Genomic DNA, 15,591 nt, shown 5'->3' with positions numbered 1-15,591 from the left:
TTAAACAAGCAACGAAAGCTCAGCCTCCCTCCTAAAAAACCTCTCCTAGCACCCAAGTCCGGGAGCATTGCCAAAAGCAGCCTAACGCTAAACATTCACAGCGCCGGGGAAGAGAAAGCAAACTCTGGGAAGGTACTGGATTGACGTCAGAGCGAACCACATGTGAGAAATTCCTTCCTAATTACCGGGGATGCACTGGGTTATTGTATGAAATATGTTCTGGTTCATATTCATCTCTTAGAAGGTGAGTCTTGTTGTTATAGTTTTCTACTTGTAATATTCTCATGGTCTTTTCTTTTTTCTCTACCTTTCTAACACCCTCCTCCTCCGCTTCCCCTTTGACCACCTTACTCCTCCTCCTCCTGCTTTGCTTCCTTCCTCCCACTTTCACTCCAACTCATAAAACATCTCTGTGGTAAATAATTTAAAATTGACAACTGACACCTACACCCACGTCTGCAGGATTTATTTTCTCTTTGGATTATTTCCGCTGACCAGCTGGTCTCGGTCCTGCACCTGTTATTCCTCTTTCCAAGAATTCAACAGCACGTTTTTGACTGTTTTCACTGTAGCTTAAACCCACCATGCAATAATTCCTTCCCTTTCTTGTGTGAAATTTTACAAACAATGATTTACACAAAATGTTTCTGTATGTCTGATAATTTTCCATTCCTTAACATCCCAGACCTCTAGAAGCTTTTCAGCCTTATTTCCTTTTAAATGACTTCCCAATGTTTCCCAACAGCAGAAATATTCTGAAACTAAGCTTGGATGATCAACATATGTGATTATCTTTGAATATTTATTCAAAATGTAACAGCTAAAAATATTTTCTGTGGAATTCTGCTGCATTATTTTGCACTTTGCCGCAAAGCAGAGCTTAACACTGTATCTACAAGTCGGGAATGGATGGTGGCGGAGTCAAGGGGAACGTTCAAGTGGAAGGGAAGCCGGCATTAGCTGAGTCGAATATAGATAAAATGAATTTAGGAGAAAGGACTCCTAAATTTGTACTGAAAATAGAGACAGAAGGGATTCGGTAAAGGCTCCCATATCAAGTGGAGGAATGCTTTTGAAGCTTTTCCTTCTTCCCTCTGGATGCATTTCATTAGTGGGGGGTGGGACGACTAGTGATCGGACGCATTCTGGCGGATGGGAAGACAGGTGTTGGGGAACAACGGATTTGGCAGACAAGCAGGAAGAAGCCATCGGTTGTGGAACTTGTGATACGTGCAACTTCCTTTGTTCATTCAGACAGACACGGGCTCAGCATATTAGAAATGTCCGTGCTCTGCACATATTTTCTAACAAAGCCACAGATGATCTACTTTCATGAAGTGAATTTGATCTGTTTTAAGGATAAATAAATTGTGTTGAGATATAGTTTCACGTGATGTTGTTTGTGGCTATGTAGTCTCATGGACAAAAATAAGCTACTCCTGAACATGGAGAATGATTCTCCATGTTGTGTTCATGTTTAAACGACATAAAGATAATGAAGTAACTGATATGCTATAACTTGGATCATGTCCATAACTTGCCGGTACTCATCTTAGACAAAACCGGTCACAGGCATCAAAAAACAATGTTTTTGTGATCTATTAAAAGCACTCGGAGAGCGCAGACCTCCACCAAGGCTCCAAGAAAATAAAAACATTCATATATTTAAAAATTATTGGATCCAGATCAACATCAAAAGGTTATAAATTGTTCTTGGTATCTTTATACACCGTCCATGAATAGTAAAAGTGAATCAGAGTCGATGTGTATTTTTAACTGATTTTTGCATCCATAAATGGAGTTTTCAATGTTTAAATGTCATATTTCTTCTTGACCTCATTCTTTAATGGGATCTAAGTTATTCCACATAACGTTTTTCATCAAGATCCATCCAGTTTTTTTTCCCCATAACTCTGCAAACAAACAAACGGCATCAAAAACAAAACCTCCTTGGCAATGATCACCTTCACGCTGGCTGCAGTACACGCAATGATTTAACATGACGAGGCATGTTGGGAATCACACCCATATTGCAGGCATCAACACACACACACTGAAGTTCTTGTAAAGTTCTTTTAAGGACAAACTGTAAAAGACAATCATCTCACTGGTGCTATAACTAGCTCATCATGTCCAGTCTATATTTGTCTCACTCTTTCTTTTACACCTACAATTCTGTCCAAGGTTAAAACTCGGTTGTTGGAATAATGACGAGTAACACTGCAGGATAATGATCAGATCTGGAAAGAGAAAAGGTGAGGGAGATTATTTTTCAAGAGCATGGAGTTCTTTTTCCGTGATCTTGCCGCTTCAACGCGATGTTCCTCGGTCTTACAGTTCAACAAGTAGTTTACTTGGTTTTTCCCCTTTAGAGTAATTTGTTCAGTTTTCCTCTGTCTCTGTGTTTTTTTTGGATTAGAAAGGTCAATTTGACCAAGAGTTTGACATCTAGCATGGAATTTCTGTTACCTTCTAATCTCTATCTCCGTTAGAGGCACAGATGAACAGGTGCTATCAGGGTAGTCTGAAGGAATCACTGCTATTAGATGCTCGGAATGTTCCCCTCTTTTTTTTTGGCATTGGGTCTTAACAGGAAATTAACTTGGTTTACCGAAAGTGGGTTCGTCATGGTTTGGAACTGCTTTGCAAAAAAACGTAGTTGAAGAGTTGAATGCTCAGTTATTAAATGTGCGTATATTTATGCTGGACGCCACTACGTCTGACGAGAGGTCAGCGTGAAGTATGATGTAGATGGATCTCTAGGTCTCTTGCAGACCTTTACTGTGGATGCGGAGCCACCACCAAATGGAATCCGCCAGGTGATGGCCACATGTGTGATGCTCTTACAAACAGAAGGGCCCTTCTCTCTAACCAGTGACCCCTGCACCGCTCTACAGATGTCTGCGTTTAATGCATGACACACACACACAGACCCATGTTGGCTATCAAGGGGGGGGGGGTCTACTGTCTCCCGTTGGACCTTATGCTGCCTGCCTGCTGCCGGACCACATGGCCTCCACTTAACAGTTATTGTGTGTGCTAGTGAGGATGAGGGCCTGGGGCCATCTGACCTCAAATCCACGAAAAAGTATCACGTTTAATTTGAAAAGCGTAACAGTCCTTCAGACTTCCAAATTCTAGGAATCATTTGTTACGCATAGATGTTTCTCTGAAAGATTTGCATCAGTGGGGTCAGTTGGTTAACAACTCAAGTGGAGCTAATCACGATGACGTGCCGTGATTAATCATGATTATTCACTAGTTTAAGGCATTGATATTTAGTTACTTGTTAAAACAAATTAATTTGTGTCAAACATGACAGATTACAATGTCGCAACCCCATGTCCAGTGTAAGGTCTACATGCAAGCTACATCCAGAAATGCTACGGCCTTCACTAAGCATGAGATAATTTCTGACGGACAACTGTCCTGTGGTCTCATGAGTTCTTTTTGGAAAAAATTGCCAAACCTTTGGAGTGAAACCTGACTTATTTAATCATTTTAAGTGTTTCGAATTCAGATCGAATTTGTTGGAACTTGAATATTTGTTTCCCTTTTCTTCTTACTTCCACATATTATGTTTGTATCTAATTTAATGAATGCATATTCATGCACGCATCAACAAAAAAGCAGACAGCTAAGTTGTCCTTCATTCCTGCTGAGTCACACACAAATGTAAAACAGAACTATCAAAGGCTGTGGTCTGTGTTGTAGGTTTAAAATACCCAGAGGAAGTGCTGAGTAGTAAGTAAACATGGCCGCTACACCAACAAGTGGTTTGAGACCAGGGCCCACAGAGAAGTTAAACAAGAGTTCAGTCACAAACAGACAAATTGGCTTCAATATAACCCGAATCATGTAAAACAGGCCAGCTCTACATAAGGGTTACTTATGGTTTAGATTTAAAAATCTACAGCTTGATAAATAAAATGCGTCCCCCTTCCGTTATTGGTCATGTCCGGTTTTTGATTTGACATGAAAATAGCTTCCAAATTATTAATTTGCCCTCCTTACTTCCGCTAGTGTGAATTAGATGCTAACTGCTGCATGCTGCCTTTGAAATTACCATTAAAATGTTTCCTTATGAACATTCATCATCATACTAACTCTTTCGGTGCCAGCCATTTTCAGCTCAGCTATATGCCGAGTGCCCCGAATTTCGCTCATTTTGCCCCACAGAATATTTTGTAGTATGACTTATGCAAACACCAAACCTACCGAAAGAAGGACCAAAGTCTCTTTATTCATCAGGGAGAAAAAAAAAAGTGTGTTTCTACAATTTTTGGCCGTTGAAGAGAGGCAGAATTCAATGTCGAGTTTGGCAGTGAATGTTTGGGTTTAGATAGCAATAGCAATGGCATTGAAAGAGTTAAAGAAACTTCTGTGGAAATTATATCGTACTCAATTTTCTTTGCCATATCTAATCAGCCAGTTTGTCCTACAAGAGTAGTTAATTTTGTTTTGAGCTAGAGGATGGCTCTCATCTTGGAATGTCATACATCGCCTCCCAGCAGGTTGCATCTTGTGGCTTAGAGTGCCGGTGACAGGTTGGCTTGGCTGGCGCGCTCTCAGACTGGCGCAGAGTTTGGTTGTAGCAGAAGGGCAGTTTTGGTGGGGCCTCAGCAGACAGGATGGCATAGTTGGCAGAGCCCAGAGGCTGGGCTCAGAATACTCCAGACTTGGGCTGTAGAAGACCAGACAGGGTGATGGCTGGCACGCCACGGTGGAGGTTGGAAGTCCGGTGGAGGTAAAGTTGGCCTTACAACGAGGTGATTTGAGGACTTCGTGGTCTTTGGTGGTGGGAGGTAATGTACAAATGTGTTTATATGAATGTATGCACGTTTTGGAATCTGTTCTTATATCATGTCAGGGTTCTCCTCGCCGGGTGTGCACCCACTGAAGCAGGCACTACTGCTTCCTGTTAGCCTCAGAGCCAACTTGCCTTCCTGCCAAACGTCGGTAAGATGACACTCTGTCTCTTCCTTTTCCATGCGGAGATCACGTATGTTTATCCATGAGCGAATCTGTCCCCCCCCCCCCCCCCCCCCTGTAGGCTTTTGCAAACGGTCTTGAAGCCGTGCAAGCTAGTTGTTTCTTGCTGTAGAAGGATCCTAAGTGAACGTATTCGTACTCCTACATATCACTTGGGAGAATATGCTTTACTGTTGCCGAGGGGCACGCACATGGCGAAGGTAACCCAGGTCAACGTATTTAAATATCCGTCAGTGTCCACATTACTCCCACTGCAAACTGTGGCCCACATTAGAACTGCCTTATACAGATCTCTGTTTAGCGGAACACCGTGCAGGACATTACTAACTTACATAATGCTGTGCTGCTGAATATGCTTTGATGCACAACCAGAATTTGCTCTAAATAGTGTAGAGTGTTACAATTTTATCCCTTGTTGTATCCTCACAAAACCAATGAAAAAGATCTTTTGTCCGGGTTTGGTTTTCCACTAAAACTCTACGCAGTGCTCATCTCTCTTGAACTTTTATCTAATTGTATCGCTGTAATAGCAGATAATAGTTGTATTATAGAGGACAACAATTCAATCAAACTCTGACACAATGGTAACAGGGTTTAGACTTGATGGATAAGTAGCTGCTTTAGAATGATGAGTGCTTTTCAAGTGAATATGTGGCTGCGGATGGTCTACGCAAGTCCTTGCTCTTGAAGACAGTGAAGTTGCAGTGAAATGAGGGAAATGTATATATGTATTTAAATAAATAAGTTGTGTTTGTGTGTGTGTGTGTGTTTAATTGATAAGTTCATTTCATTTAACAAACAACAAACAACTGTATCGGTAGAGGGATGCTGATGATGGAACTGCCAGGGAACAGGGCTAGAGGTCAACCCAGGATAAGATACACGGACATAGTGAGGGAGGACATGAGAGTGGGTGTTGGGGAGGACGATGCAAAGGACACGGCGAAGTGAAGAAGGTTGGTTTGCTGTGGCGTCCCCTCACGGGACGAGTCGAAAGAAGAAGTAGGAGAAGGAATTATTTCACAAAATTGCCAAAGTTTAAATTCCGAGCTCTTTCATTACTGATCACTATGAGAGAAATTGATGAAACATTACGCAAATTACGTTTGTCAACAAGGCCACTCTCGTTTTTCACCAGGGACAAAGTGATAGACATTTCTTGGCTTATATACTTAAAGTATCTACCCAGACTTGGTATTGTGACTTCTAGTCTCTGTCTTTGTTCTACTAAACGCCAGTGTATCACAAATGTTTTTCAGACCAGCTGCTTTGTGCTACTGTTGGTGATAATGACAGCAATAACTTTCCTTCCCTCTACGAGAGCTGCTCTTTCTCTGTGTGTCTATTTGATGTGGTTTCCATGGAGGGTTTCTCATTGCTGTGTGTTGAGGCAGACGACTCTTGGCCTCTCTTCCTCCCCCAGGCATCAGAGGTCATAGTTTGCTCAGTCAAGGGTGGGTGACCTCTCAACTGGCCCGGCCTCCATGAGATTACGTGGAAGTACGCGGAATACGTTTCCTGTACACATACAGATACATATAAACACAGTTATATACGCAAAGCCTTCTTACACACTCACAAAAAAACATCCAATACAAAACTGCAAATGCTTTTTTTTTTATCTGTAGCTTTTTGGATTGTTTCATTTTCTGCATTCATCACTGATTTCAAAGGAGCTTTTAAAAGGGCCAGAGAGCAAAAGGAAAGGTGAAGATGTCGAGTATTATGTGCAGCAACGAGGAGACGCATTGCACTCGTGCACATTCAGCTCTTTCTTTTGTGCATGTGTTTGTGTGTGTGATTGCTTAGCTTGTCTTTGTCGAACTCCGGTGTTGTCTTCCTGCCATCTGCCATTGCCACCCTACCGACACACACACACACACACACACACATGCACCGACTTGCACACACATAGAAGCTCGCAATAATACTCAATCATTCCAAAATGTCTTGATTTTTTTCCCCCTCCCTTTTCCTCTAGAGAAAGTTTCCCCTCACAATCGGCACATAAGGACGCGTTTCTCCTGTTTGTTCTTCTCGTGTAGTTTTGCATGTTCTCATCGACTTTTTTGTTCAAGAAACAAAGGAAGCAGGCTTTAACTGGGATATGGAATTCAAAAAATGCATCTGGTGTGTGTTTGTGTGTAGGCTTAGACATGAATAATTAATTCAGCCCCTCCCTACGTCATGTATTAATCATGGGGCAGTCTGCTTGGGCTGAAAATAGAGCCTAGCAACCCAGAAAAATTCAAATCCATCGCTGTTATGGGTATATCGTGTGATGCTGCTCGTTTACGCGTGACACAGCACGTTGAATTTCTTCCACACTTCTTTTTCTTTCATCACATTTGTCACCTCTAGTTTAGAGATCATGACACAGTTCCTGATATTTGCGTGAGTGATTTTCAGAGAAGTTCTATGTTTGAACGGGCTGATGTCTTTGAAAAGTCCTTTTATCTTTACACTTTCTTGTGATCTGACGTTTGCAATACTGAGCATGCAGGCAAAGTTAATGTGGCCATAATTGCATGATTATTGTACCCGACGTCCATAACGGCTTCCAATCTCTGGGGATAAACCGATGGTGGAGGAGTGACGACGTCATTTCAGCCTGAATGTTTGCAGATGGGAACAGAAAGTTTGTGTAATGAGTGCAAAATCTTGACGTCAGCGTTTCCTCAACTTTGTTTGACAGAGATCATGTTGCTGTAAACTTCTGCTTGTCACTTTGGTTTCTCACGTCTCCCGCTCCCACGTATCCTCCGAGGTTTCTCCACATGCCTGTCCGTTAGTCTGTACCTCCTCTTGTGGGGCCCCTAAACAGCTGTCGGTGGTCTAGAGTCTATTCATCTGCAGATTTCATTATCGTGCTGAACGCTGTATTTAAGAGGTCCTTTTTCCACCGCTTGACAGGTGGATGGACCAGCGATGAGCCGCCTCTGGAACTTCTCGCTCCGTCTGCACTCAATCATTTCGGTAGGAAATCTTTATCTGTGTGTCTTTGTGTGGAATAAATCCACAATGACAAATTGTTGTCATCGATACAAATTAGAAAATGATTCAACTGAATATCATGCGCCATGATTACACGAGAGGATTTTATTCTACCTTGGTGAGGTAGAAATGGTAAAACGGCACTTTGACGGTTGATTAAGTGGAACATTGATTCACATACTACCCATGTCAAGAAATATTTTTACATTTGCTCTTGTGAACAAAGAAACACACTCCGAGAGCTGAGTGATTGTTGCAGTCATGCCTGGTTTGATGCAGCTCTTATGATTACAGAACATCAGAGCTCAATGGAGGATTTTGTGATATTATGGTCGTCTTCACTGGATAATGTGAGGCTCAAGACTTACACTCCGCCACTCTATGTTTATGGGGAAATGTATAATTTACTCCCGAGTGTGTAGCAATCGCCGTCAGCTGACGTTGTGTGTTGTTTTTCGCACGCGGTGATGAATTATTCAGTGGCGGACTCCCTTTTGGAATTCGCTTGCCCACTGCACACGTGAAAGTCCGTCTCAAATGAGACATTTTGTTGGAACTTCACACTCCTGTTGACAGAACTGTGGGATGATTGCACCCACTTCAGCATGTCATCAACCCACAGGCGATATGTTTGTCCCATGTGGCAGGAAGAATCGCTGATGGAGCAGTGATGTCACAGATATGCTGCCCGAGATCTGGAGCCTTGTCCTGTTAATAGCATCTTTCGTCGTTTGAAACAGTGACACACAGAACTGTGTACCCACACAGATACACGGTTTTGCTGATTGATTATCTGTGTGGAGATTTCAAAAATTAAAAAAATATTTATAGTTGAGGCTAATCAATTATTTTGAACTTTTTTCAAATTTCCCCTGACACAAGAAATATAAGATCGTAAATGATGCATTCACTGTACTTGAGATGCCGCGTTTGCTACCATATTGAGCCAATGAGCTGACGGCATTGATTAAGAATCATGATGTAATGGTGATCAGCTACACATTTTAAGTCCAGATTCACGTAGATTGTTGGGAGTAACATACATCTCTAAAGATATTTCTCAAGCTAGAATTTAAATGTCATTGCTTAAATCTAGCACAAGAGCTGCAGCAAAGACGCTGAAGTGAATATTTTTTTAAATGCACAGAAATAAAGTAACATGAATAACATGCTCAGCCTCATTTAAAAAAGGGGAAAAGAAAGAAAGAAAAAACCACTGGAGCTGGTGGAGGTGAAGTGAAATGTCTGTGTAGGTGGAGGTCTAAGAATTTGAGAACGTATTCAGTTTGAGTGGGTGGCAAGTGCATGATTTCATTGATTTATGTGTACAGGTAGACCAGTATAAACTAAAATCCATTAGCCAATTATATTTTAATTAAGGTCATGGTCATTTATCAATCTTTTTTTTTTTTTTTTAACACATGACAGGCGGCCCATTGTTTCTCACGGAGATCGTTAAAATGTCCTCACTCAAAGGATGTTTCACACAAGCAAATGCAAAGGAAACAAATCAACTGACTAAAACAAACATATAAGCAACTTATTCTACCACTGAACTCATTAAACTGGCTTTTCACAAACTGATTTATTAATGAGTAACGTCACAAAGAATTATCTACGGCTTCTGAAGCATTAACACCCAGGGTTGATAAACATGAAGTATGATTTAATAAAAAAAAAAAACAATGAATTGTGTCTATTTGCATTTTTCAGTCAACATTAAAAAAATGTGTGGTTTTCCTAATAATAACTCTATTTTTTTTTTGTCTGCCAAAAGGAGAACAACAGTGTTTTATTGGATTCAGCACGGTGCAATGTCCTCTTAACACATTCATGAAATGTGTTAGAATTAATTAAGTGGGTTCCAAGAGCAAACGGTAACACTTCCTGTTTGTGGTGTGTGTGTGTGTGTGTGTGTCCACTGCTGTGAAGTCCATTTTAACACAGGACCTAATAAAACTAACAGCTGCAGCCCTGGTGACTGTGGCGTTATGTGTGTTTGTACGTGTGGGTGTTCTTTTGCGGATACTGTAACTTTCGGAGCCGAGTGTGCGTGTATCAGAGGGAATGACTCGTTTGTCAATTTGAATAAATGCTGAAGAACGAGGTGGAGGAGGATGATGAGGACGGCTCTGCGATGGAGACAGATTTGGGTGCATATTAAACAGGATGAGTACATTTTTGCACAGAAGGGAGGTGCCGAAAGAGGAACAGAAGTCGACACCTTTTCTAAATCACTTCCCCGCATTGATGTGAATGTGGGTTTGAGCATCTGTTTTCTACACTCAGACCGTAAGTGAGGGACAGAACATTTAAGACGAGATGAATATGCACGTATGGGTGTTGTGTGTTTGCGTCACACGTATGTCCGTCCGTCCGTCCCACCGTATAGCCCAAACTGGGTTCCTCTCCACGAGCCAAAATGGCTTTCTTCCACTCTGCACAAATTAGCAGCAGCCCACGCTCCTCTAACACTCAAACGTCAGAGCACAGACACTGCAGGGAGTGAGGAGGAGTGACTCGAAGGTGAGAGAAGGGATAAGGAAGGAGGAGGAAGGCAGGGGGGGGGGGGAGTATAAAGGAAGGACAAATTTAGGAGAAGAGGAAGGGAAAATTGAAATGTGGCAAATAATATAGGCGAAAGTCTTTTTTTCTATAGCTCGCCAAAACTGCTTTGTTACGTCTCCTTTCATCACAGCCTGGCATGAACTGTTCTAGTCATTGTCAAGAAACTTGACAGACTTTAGTTTTCTCATCTTAATGTTCCATTTTCTGACTGATAACATTCAGCAGAATGTGAGTTGGTGCACAACTTGGGAACGCCGAGCTGTTCGCCGAAGGATATGGCGTACCAGTTGGCCGGCTTTGGTTTTCTGACATAACGGCTCGTCTTTATTTAGAGTCGTGAATTATCTCTGAGCCCTTAAAAACCTGAGCGATGGAAAGAAAGTCAGGAGAGAAGGTAAAATAAATGCAGTAGATGCAGGTGTGGGGGGGGGGGGGGGGGTGTAAGAGACACATAGGAAGAGACTTGGAAGGAGGACATCAATTTGAGGAGAAGAGAGCCGTCACAAGTTGAAAACAAGTTCTGAGGAAAGACGCAATTATGCAAATATCAGCAGTCTCATTACCATTTCAAAACTCTGGAAAGGAAATCACGAAAAGCACATTTTAGGGCGACACCAAATCCAGCCTCGCTCGCTGTATCTCCACCGTACGAACTCTCTTTCCTGGCTTCCTCTAAACTCCAGTCTTTTTTATTTCTGCTTTATTTCTAACTCTGCCCTTGGTTTTACACATTCTGTCTGCGTCTTAAACTGGCCTGAATACATGCTGCACATGGCAGGATGCCGCTTTGCCCCCCTGAACAGCTTGAATACTTGGTTTTCACAGATTCAACAAGATGCTGGAGACGTTGAGAGATTCCAGTCGTACTGTGAATCGTAGATTGATTGGCTGCAGATTACTTCTGAGAATCTCCCATTTTCACCAAAAATATCAATATATCCCTGACAGGGACTCCAGGGGAGATTCAAAATCTGGTGACTCTGGAGTATTCTGCCCTATATTTCAAGACCCATATACTATTATGTCTTATGACTATGCAGACAGATACCGAACCTACCAAATGAAAGATTAAAGTCTTGTCTTTGATCAGAAAAACAAAGCGTCTTTCTGTCTTTTTCCCTTCTGGAGTCATTGGCCGTTGAAAAGAGGCGGAATTCACCAAAATCAGTGTTTTTCCACAAAATATCTTTAGTGACACATCACAAATCTCAACAGTTGTTTACTTCCAGATGACAATAAAAACAACACTGAAAAGGAGCTTTTGATGTGGTAATAACATGTTTATTTCCAAACGATACATCAACTGTACAGCGGCTGCTCCTCGGCGATCCAGACGGGAACCGCTCGTCGGACGAAACCGGGTCAGGCTCACTGTATCCGTCCAAAATCCGAACCTGAATCCGAACCCATACATAAACGAGATAGTTTGTTACAGCGAGTGAAATGGGATGGGATTGGATGTTAAGAGTTGAGTGTGTTCCAGAGGACACCCCGTCTGTAGGTCACCATGACCGAACAGTAACACCAAATGCATCCTCCCTCCTCTCCATCTTCCTCCCCTCTTGTCACCTTGTCGTGGTATCTATGAGTGATTATAGTAATTTGATTAAAATGTACCAGTTTTCCTGCACAAACTGAGATTTGATACCAAGTAAAGTCTATCAGGATTGCTCCTGTCCCTACACATCGGTGATATGCCGAATGTCGTGCGCTAAAGCATTCGTTTTCCTGACTGGGTCACCAAATCAAGTGCTTTATCCTTCTATCAGATGATAATTGAAGATTTAAAAGTCTGTAAGTTTCCCGCAGCCCAACCTTGACAGAGACAATCATCACCTGCTTGACTTACCACTTTTCCTAATTAAAGACGACCTGTTTTGTATACACTTGCTCACCAGGGAGGGCACACGGCCTTCAAGTCCTGGTGCCAGTTCCCCAGATGGAAACACAAAACCCCCGACTACCCCCCACGCACTCCCTGAACTGGCATGGATACCCCTGCTTGGTGCCAGTTTGGTGAAGGCAGGAGTCAGTGGGCAGCTGCTTCTTTTCTACACGCACACACACACACACACAAAGCCACGTGAAACCCTGTGCCCAAGGGACGCTTCCAAATGGCTGACTTGAACTTTTGATGAACTGAAATATAATCTGCCATTCTTTGCTTCATCTCATGTCCTTGAAAAAACATCTTTTCTATTTATTATTCATACAACCATTAAAAGAATGAATCACCTCCATTTGGAGTGTAACTGGGAAGCTAAATATTCACAAGTTCACAGCCTTGATTGCACCGAAGCAGCTAAGTTCAAGCCGACGTGCACAGGGAAAGCTAAAGCTACAAGAGGACTGGTAAAATCAGATTTAAGTCTGAGAGAAAAATTGCAGTTATAAAGGGAATACAAGGCCGGGACCAGTAGCTAATGATATCTACAGACGTAGCCCGAGGTCCTGGCCTTTATGTCAACCCGGTTTAAAAGTCTCTTCACATTTAGGTCCAGGAAAGGAAAGCAGAGTGCTCAGAGACCAGACTTGTTTTTGTCTTCCAGCAGAACAGGCAATCTCTTAACCTACTTTGTCTGCGTCAATGCCATTACCCTGTCGGTGTTTGTGTGGACCTGGTAGAGGGAAGGAGATTTTACCATGGCATGAATTTTACATATGGCCCGGTGTGTGATTTGCCATGTGTGGACGGCTGACTGTCTCGGCTTTCAAAGTCCTTCGACGTCTGCAGAGGCCAAATTAGTATTAGTAAAACAATTATTATTAAATACAAGATCTTTTTACAAATTATTCTATTTGCTCTGTGTGTGTCTTTTTTTTTTTTTTTGTAAACCTCACTAGCATTGACTCTTTCACATCAGCGTGGTAATATCACGCTGACGTGCACTTTTAAAGGTCGACATCACATGTATTCATTTAACTTTTGCCACGCTCTGCCCTTTCACTTCCTTTTCAAATCACTTGTTAATGCAGAGGTGTGTTTTGTAAAGGCTTTTAAAAGCCAGAGCAGGGACCATGTGAATCCAGCGTTCTCTGGAAGCTATCTATTATGGATGATCACTAAGGCTTCAGATCTTCGCTCTGCACTCGCCAAGGGTTTGGCTCATCTCTGACCAGCAACACCACCGCGACCATAGGCGTTGGGCATTCCCCTGTCCGGGAAGAGGGAGCTCATTATAGCCAAGCCCACAGCCTAATGACAGTGATAGATAAACCTTTAACACAAGACATAGTTTATGGTTTGCTGTCTTCAGTTGTTTGATTTTAAGTGAAGTGAAGTTTGCGGAAGACATTGAGGACAGATTTAGCTGTATGGAAAAATAAATTCAAAGAAAGACAGTTATCAGCGTCTCTCCTGTCGTCCTTAAATGCTGACTATTGTTTAAAGGAAGACAACCCCCCCCTTTTGTTTGGCTGTTGTTTGGCTGTTGTTTTGTTTGTTCACGGCTCATGCCTCACATCATTTTTCCCATCCATCAACCTGGAACTGTATTTACTACCTCTATATAGGAAATATTGACAGTACACGGCAGGTTACAATCTGCACTGCACGATAAGAGTTTGTGGGTGTAGCTTTAGTGCGCAGGGCTATTCTCGAGACCCATGTGATTTTAAAGTGCACAGCGATCAGCGCGGTAGCCTGACATCGCTTATGAGTTCAGTGGAGCTTCGCCCAACTGCTAATGGCTCTACGTCTGCCGCAGACTCGGCACAGACTGGGGAAGCATTACCATTGAGACAGAAGGAGAGGGTGTAAAATATGAATGAACGGAGCTCCCCACAGCAGCCAGGAGCTCCAAACATCTCTTTGTCTAACCTTGTCTGGTTTTTAAAGAAGCACAGAGGGTTGGAAATGTATTCTTGTTGTGCCAGTTTCACGTGTGTCGCACCTCTCAGGTTTATAGGTGCGATCGATGATTGATTCCTTTCACTTTTCAATGTTTAGACAGGTATGACGCAATATAATTACTTTAACACCCTCCTTTTCGGTCTGCCCAGAACAACTAACGTCAAATGATTACATGCTGCTCTTTTTTGAGACATGTGTTCACCTCGTAAAATGTTATGCCCGTTGGTATTTGTATTTTATTTTTGCTACTTTATATTATTAAAGGTTTTTTGACCATGCTTTTCTATTTGCTTATCTACCATATGTGCTGCTTCTGTACTTTGTTTTACTTTAACATATTTAACATTGTGACAAAGACCATATTCTTGGTAGAATAAATGTGCAATGTTTAAAACCAACAAGGCGATTCTAATAAGGTGGAGTCGTGTGTTCTGCATCAACAGAGTGCTTCGAGTCAGAAATTCATTGCCTAAATGTGTGTTTTTATTTGACTATAGAAAGCCTAAAAAAGAGCTTAACAATTCTTCTCAATAGAAATTACAGACTTAGCATTAATGGTGTATTTCAAGACTCCCACAGGTACCAGTCAGTTGGATGGGGGGGGGGGGGCTTGTAGAGAGAGAGTCTGTATTATAAATAACCCAAATCAATAATAAATGACACAGTATCTGTCATATTCCGAGTCAGGTCTGGGTTTCTCTGGGGAGATGGATGAAAAAAGCAACCCCACCACCGAAGCGATGAGGGGGAGGACGAGAGGATGGGTGGATACAAAAATAAGAGCAGCTACCCCCCCCCCCCCCCCCCCCCCCCCGGAGCATGCACCAGCTTGTGGTTATGGTTTGCATGCATACATTGTGTATGTGTGCACATTATGAGGCGGACACATCTATTACTTATTCATCAGTCCTGTCTGCCAGGCTGCCACAGTGTGTTTTTCAGCATGCCTTGCAATCATTATGCCACATGCATTATTTAACGTACACGGACGCGCGCACGCCGGCTCTGATGCAGATAGCTTCAGAGCTATTTATCTCCGATACGTTCGCTTATCGCCTCGTCTGGTTCTCTCACAGACGGCAGCAAGTTGAATGCGTGCCCCAAATGCTTGCCCCACCCGAAGCAGGGACCTTTGTCAAGTCGTAGCCCATCCGCTGTCCCCTCCAAAACGTCACTCTGAAATT

General features: G+C 42.4%; 1 protein-coding gene across 1 annotated transcript in view; it reads left to right on the top strand.

Moving 5' to 3' along the window:
- hdac4 (histone deacetylase 4) overlaps window positions 1-15,591 on the top strand; it is a 76,840-nt gene that overhangs the window by 13,017 nt on the left and 48,232 nt on the right. The window contains exon 2 of the mRNA XM_068746572.1: window positions 7,906-7,968. Coding sequence (XP_068602673.1) covers window positions 7,906-7,968 — 63 coding nt within the window. The remainder of the gene's footprint in view (window positions 1-7,905; window positions 7,969-15,591) is intronic.

This window comes from Brachionichthys hirsutus, chromosome 12, assembly GCF_040956055.1.
Source record: "Brachionichthys hirsutus isolate HB-005 chromosome 12, CSIRO-AGI_Bhir_v1, whole genome shotgun sequence".
In the NCBI taxonomy this organism is placed as follows: Eukaryota; Metazoa; Chordata; class Actinopteri; order Lophiiformes; family Brachionichthyidae; genus Brachionichthys; species Brachionichthys hirsutus.
This window is presented reverse-complemented; position numbering and strand designations above follow the sequence as displayed.